The 6,344-nt window shown below is 46.5% G+C and overlaps 1 protein-coding gene across 2 annotated transcripts in view; it reads right to left on the bottom strand.

The window, feature by feature from the left end:
* Positions 1 to 2,065: 2,065 nt before the first annotated feature.
* The window catches only part of LOC120049717 (mothers against decapentaplegic homolog 6-like), a 26,879-nt gene continuing 22,600 nt past the window's right edge, over positions 2,066 to 6,344 (bottom strand). For both annotated transcript variants that reach the window (XM_038996088.1, XM_038996080.1), the window contains one exon: positions 2,066 to 3,192. In XM_038996088.1, the coding sequence (XP_038852016.1) occupies positions 2,543 to 3,192 (650 nt within the window). In that variant the 3' untranslated portion in view covers positions 2,066 to 2,542. The remainder of the gene's footprint in view (positions 3,193 to 6,344) is intronic.

The following is a 6,344-nucleotide window of genomic DNA, read 5'->3' as shown; positions in this document are numbered from 1 at the left end:
GTATGCAGACATGTTTACCTGCTACCTGTGACAAGAGGATGTGTGTTCTATTTACACAGATCATTGACTCCCACTTCCTACACTTGAATTAGCCCACTTCATTCTCAGTTCAACGTGGGGTCAGCAGCACACCACAGCCCTCACAAGCCTCTTCCCGAGCCAAGGGTCTCCTCCTCTGACAGGAGCTGGGGGTTTATTTAACGTGCTCCTCGTGTCTTTGAATCCTGACAAAGGAAAACAATGAGAGGTGGTAAGTCAGGAGCAGTGTTTTCAGACGGGACACCAGAGTTGTTTCATTAGGGCACACCAAAGCAAAACGTTTTGCAACAGAGTTCAGAGTCCCTCACTGATTCAGTCAGTTTTCTTCTGTTTGCCTAATGAATACAACCCAAATGAGATGGAAGACAAGATGGTGGATTTTGGATGGTGGCGCACCCTATTCCCCCGGCCACCGCCAACTTCCTTCCCCATCGGCTGTTCTATCCCGCCACCACAGACCACACACTTGGCTTGGAGCAACTAGGCAGGAGATGGAGACAGACGTGAATAATCCTTGGAATTTTTGGGGCAGCAAGAATGCCCTGGGTCTTGATCACAAGGTTGGAAAATGGCGTGCTGTGAAAATGTTAACAGACCCATCATGTCCCAGAACACATAATATAGCTACAAACGTTTGCATAAGGTTCCTCTTGATTGAATCTATCATACGGTATGGCACCATTCATGCGATCATGGAATGTCTGTTTATTTAACCATGTGGACTACTGTTCCTTGAATCCCAGTCATTCAACTAGAAACTATTACTATGTGATCATTTGCAATACTGTGAAAACCACTTCACAAATGCCCATGAATAGCCTTTTTTTAGACCTAATACTGCAAATTCAAACAACATATAAAAACAACTATCAATGGTTGAGCGATGTGGCTCTGCTTCGTTCTGTACCACAAACGCAGTATAATCAGCTCTTGTTTACTTTTCAAGCTTAAAGCTAATTACAGCTTTCAAAACGCAGCGGCTCAGATCTTCGTCAGAGACAAAAAAACAAAATGTCCGCCCTGTCAGAGTGAAGAAAAGCACAGACGTCTCAAGACACGATTCATACTGCTTACATTGCTTTTCCAGCCAGTCATTCTCTCTCGTTCTCTTACCCAAATATGAGAGCTTCCACAAACACTTGTGTTGTTGAAAGACTCAAACAGGATGCCATTGTGTTATAAACACAGAACTTTCTCCTACTGGAGCCGGTCTGGGCCCATGTACCCACTGTGGTTTGTTGTGTAATCATCCAGCTATGTGTTTTCAGTTTCTCACCACCACCCGCTCTGTGTGTTTCCATTGGTATTGGGCTCTCGTCCCATGGATAGAGTTGGGGGGGGGGGGATCTGATTTCCGCACATTGGAGCAGAATCCGTTTATGAGGAGCAATGCTTTTTGGGGTGTTTGTACTTTCTACAGACTTGAGAGATCTATGGTGTAACCGAGGCCCGTGTTCTTCAATGACATTAACATGTATCTTTCCCCTGATGTAGACCATTACCAGAAGTATTCGCTGGGTCATTACGTCTTATGTAAATGTAGCTGCATGGACTGTCTTCGTGTTTGGTCAGGGCAGATGGTTTCGGTTTTATGTTGTAGTTTAATTCTAGACCCACAAATAATATGACTGGGAATGATCAAAGGAAGCTTCCCTCACCACATCCAGGCAGCTGATCAGTGGATGTGCCCTCCAAGCCTTCTTCAGGGGCCTTCTGGATCTTTGGTACAGCCAATCAGATGTGAATGAACCTCATTTGGTTGATCCTGATGGTGGTAATTCAGTAACATAGGTATCTAATTGGAAGACTATGGCTGAAGCTTTTGAACGTACTGTTGAGCATAAAGGGTAAATGCATTTACTTTACCATCCACTACACCGCTGGTTTTTTATCCCACAACTGATTATAATGTTATTTCACCACGACAATTCTAGTGCCCTGTCACGTCACATATCTCAACTCAATACACAAAACACCACGGGAGAATATCAGTAAAAAGACCAAATCAAAGTTTGAAGACAACATCTTAGAATACGAGTACTTTATTGTCAAAGTGTGAATGGCATAACTTTTCCAGGTGATTGATAAAATATGAGAACTAAAACCGGGTGCGTCCTATTGTTTGCAGGATATATCTCTTTCAAAAGGCATTGAGAATGCATATATAGAATCCAAAGTGCATAATTCTGTTCCTTTTTGATTTTGTCCATATACACATTACACTATACATAAATAATTGCATTGTAAAAATGACTTGGTATTTACAAGTATAATATATTTCATATAATATATAAAACTTTATATTAAATCTAGGTAGATTATATTTGGGATAGTTGATTGAGATAGCTGTGTGTGTGTGTGTGTGTGCCTGTGTGTGGGTGTACACATATACCTGTGAGCACCTGTGTAAGTAAATACGTGTACTGTATTTGTGTTTTCCCGTCTGTCTATCCGTGTGTATGCCTGTCCATCCATCCCTCTGTCTGTCTTCCTAGTCTGTGTGCTATCTGTGGGTATTGAGCAACACCTCCACCCAGCAGGGGCAGGAGGTGATGAACTGTCTGGAGTAGCAGGGGCCCCAGCCCTTGGCGAAGCTGATCCTCACACTGTGGGGGTCATAGGGGCCCTCCAGCCCCACAGGGGGCTCCATGCCCTGCTGCAGGATCCAGCTGGACTTGTCATAGTCAAACACTTTGAGTGAGTAGCCAGGCATCACCCTCCTCACCGTCAGTCCCCTCACTGAGCTGGGCAGGTCCAGGGTGGGCGAGTGGACAAACACTGGGTGCTGGCTACGGTTGTAGATCCACACTCCGTCAGGTTCTTGGCTCAGGACAATCCCGTAGCCGATTTTGCTGCGTGTTCGCTGGACACAGCTGCCCGTGCTGCTGCTGCTGCCACTACCGCCGCGGTGACTACGGTTGCCATGGTGACCGCCGCCACCGTCGCAGCGGTGACCGTTGCTAGCGTTGGCAACGGCGTTGAGTTGGCCCAGGCAGAGGCCCGTGCCCTGAGGTAGGTCGTAGAAGATGCTGAGCGAGGGCTCGTGGGCCGGGTAGAGGCGGCCGACCCGCGTCCGCTGTTCCCAGTAGGCTACGCTGCACCAGTGGGAACGCCGCCCACAGGAGGACGAGGAGCCCGCGGAGGTACCGGGGTCTGAGATGGAGAGAGAGAGATTGTTATTGTTGTAACTCCATTCACTTTTCATGCCAATAAAGCTGATATGAATTATATTCATTTGTGGGGGAGGTAGAGAGTAAAAGTTACTATCCTGCTAAAGGAAAAACCCTGAATATCTGAACTAACTAAAGCTAGATTTTACTACAGTCACTAACTAACTAACTAAAGCTAGATTTTACTACAGTCACTAACTAACTAACTAAAGCTAGATTTTACTACATTAAACTAACTAACTAACTAAAGCTATATTTTACTACAGTCACTAACTAACTAACTAAAGCTAGATTTTACTACAGTCACTAACTTCAAGTAAAGACATGTGTCCATTGACCAGACTGATAGACCGAGGAGAGAGACCAGACTGATAGACCTAGGAGAGACCAGACTGATAGACCTAGGAGAGAGACCAGACTGATAACTTAGGAGAGAGACCAGACTGATAGACTTAGGAGAGAAACCAGATTGATAGACCTAGGAGAGAGACCAGACTGATAGACTTAGGAGAGAGACCAGACTGATAGACTTAGGAGAGAGACCAGACTGATAGACCTAGGAGAGACCAGACTGATTGACCTAGGAGAGAGACCAGACTGATAGACTTAGGAGAGAGACCAGACTGATAGACTTAGGAGAGAGGCCAGACTGATAGACCTAGGAGAGACCAGACTGATTGAACTAGGAGAGAGACCAGACTGATAGACTTAGGAGAGAGACCAGACTGATAGACCTAGGAGAGACCAGACTGATTGACCTAGGAGAGACCAGACTGATAGACTTAGGAGAGAGACCAGACTGATAGACTTAGGAGAGAGACCAGACTGATAGACCTAGGAGAGAGACCAGACTGATAGACTTAGGAGAGAGACCAGACTGATGGACCTAGGAGAGAGACCAGACTGATGGACCTAGGAGAGAGACCAGACTGATAGACTTAGGAGAGAGGCCAGACTGATAGACTTAGGAGAGAAACCAGACTGATAGACTTAGGAGAGAGACCAGACTGATAGACTTAGGAGAGAGACCAGACTGATAGACTTAGGAGAGAAACCAGACTGATAGACTTAGGAGAGAGACCAGACTGACAGACCTAGGAGAGAGACCAGACTGATTGACCGAGGAGAGGGACCAAGAGTGCGTGGTCACGGTTAGTGGATGGAAATGGAAACTGTAACATTTTCAACACAAAACAATCCTACTCCATCCTACTTACAAAAACAAAAACTCCTCAGCTTCTAGTAAGTTCCTCATTCCTCGTTTCCCATGAGCCATTAGTAGTAAGTTCTAAAAACCCTGGAAAAACTGTCATCTTGACCGGCAATATCCCACTGCCCCTTCCTCCCCCTCCACCTCTACACCCCTCTCCTCCGCATTCCAGACGGGTGAGCCCGCGTGGGAGAGCCCCCCTCTATCCCTCCATCTCATAGCCCCTACCCCCATGAGCTAAGAGAGAGAGAGAGAGACAGAGAGAAAGGGAGAGAGAGAGAGAGAGAGAGAGAGAGAGAGAGCGAGAGAGAGAGAGAGAGAGAGAGAGAGAGAGAATCTATCTGTGTATCCTGTTGGGGGAGGACGCAGAGAGCTGTGGGTTGGCAGCGCACTACATTGCTGCCTGCCATAAGATGAGGGACAGTGTCTGACAGACCAATCAACCTGCACATGTCCTCAATGCTTATTGTTCATTGTATGGTTATTTTGACCCTTGGTTATTGTTGTTACTGTTGTCCCGTTGACAATTTGATTCTTATTATTTTCATATTGTAAATATCCAAAGTAAGCTTTGGCAATATATACATTGTTACATCATGCCAATAAAGCAAATTGAATTGAATTAAGAGAAAGACAGAGAGAGAGAGAAAGGCAGAGAGAGAAAGGGAGAGAGAGAGATAGAGAGAGAGAGAGAAAGGGAGAGAGAGAGGGAGAGAGATAGAGAGAGAGAAAGGGAGAGAGAGATAGAGAGAGAGAAAGGGAGAGAGAGAGAGGGAGAGAGATAGAGAGAGAGAAAGGGAGAGAGAGAAAGGGAGAGAGAGAGATAGAGAGAGAGAGAGAGAGGGAGAGAGAGAGAGGGAGAGAGAGAAAGGGAGAGAGAGAGAAAGGGAGAGAGAGATAGAGAGAGAGAAAGGGAGAGAGAGATAGAGAGAGAGAAAGGGAGAGAGAGAAAGGGAGAGAGAGAGATAGAGAGAGAGAGAGAGAGAAAGGGAGAGAGAGAGAGGGAGAGAGAGAAAGGGAGAGAGAGAGAAAGGGAGAGAGAGATAGAGAGAGAAAGGGAGAGAAAGGGAGAGAGAGAGGGCAGAGGGGGAGGGATTATGCAGCATTCAGCTCCCTGACAACCTAGCGCGAGCCCGCGAACCCCTGACCCCCAGCCCTCATGCTATCAGCTCACATTAACTCCCACACAGACTGATGCCATTATTTTGCTCCAGAGACTCTATTGACACAGAGGATTTAAAGCCCATGCGCCTGTGGCCCCATTCCTTTCATACTCATGCTAGCCCCCATCTCTGGGGCCCTAATGGCCGCCCTCTTTCCTATTAACAAGCTGCTTTAAGGTGAAGCTGGGCGGAGAGATGCAATGTGTGGAGCTATACGTTTGCACTGCGGCCATTTTAGTTTTCCGTAGGTGCATATACTCTGTGTGCAAACTTTGACATGTGCAAACACACACACACACACACACACACACACACACACACACACACACACACACACACACACACACACACACACACACACACACACACACACACACACACACACACACACACACACACACACACCACACACACACAGCTTTTCAAATTGCACTTCTCATCTGAGGCCCACGTGTGTCATTAGTGAATTCCAGCCTGGCAGCTCCTGCGGTCTGCACTTTACAGCTCCACAATAAGAGGGAACAGAACTGGCTGCTAGCGAGGAGCGGGATCAGACAGACGTTACACAGCCTATACTCTTCCCTGTAATAACACAGATCAAGTCATACAGGAGAACGGGGAAGGAGCACTATGGGAACATGCAGATTAGAAATGCATGTCTAAACGTCACGTATTTCTCCAGTCCCCTGCAGTAACTGAAACAGTGCAAATCCTTCATTGGCATCAAATGCATGACACAAAAGTGGGTTATATTGACTCTTA

The sequence above is a fragment of the Salvelinus namaycush genome, chromosome 1 (genome assembly GCF_016432855.1).
Source record: "Salvelinus namaycush isolate Seneca chromosome 1, SaNama_1.0, whole genome shotgun sequence".
Classification (NCBI taxonomy): Eukaryota; Metazoa; Chordata; class Actinopteri; order Salmoniformes; family Salmonidae; genus Salvelinus; species Salvelinus namaycush.
Note: the sequence above shows the minus strand (reverse complement) of the source record. Positions and strands in the feature narration are given on the sequence as shown.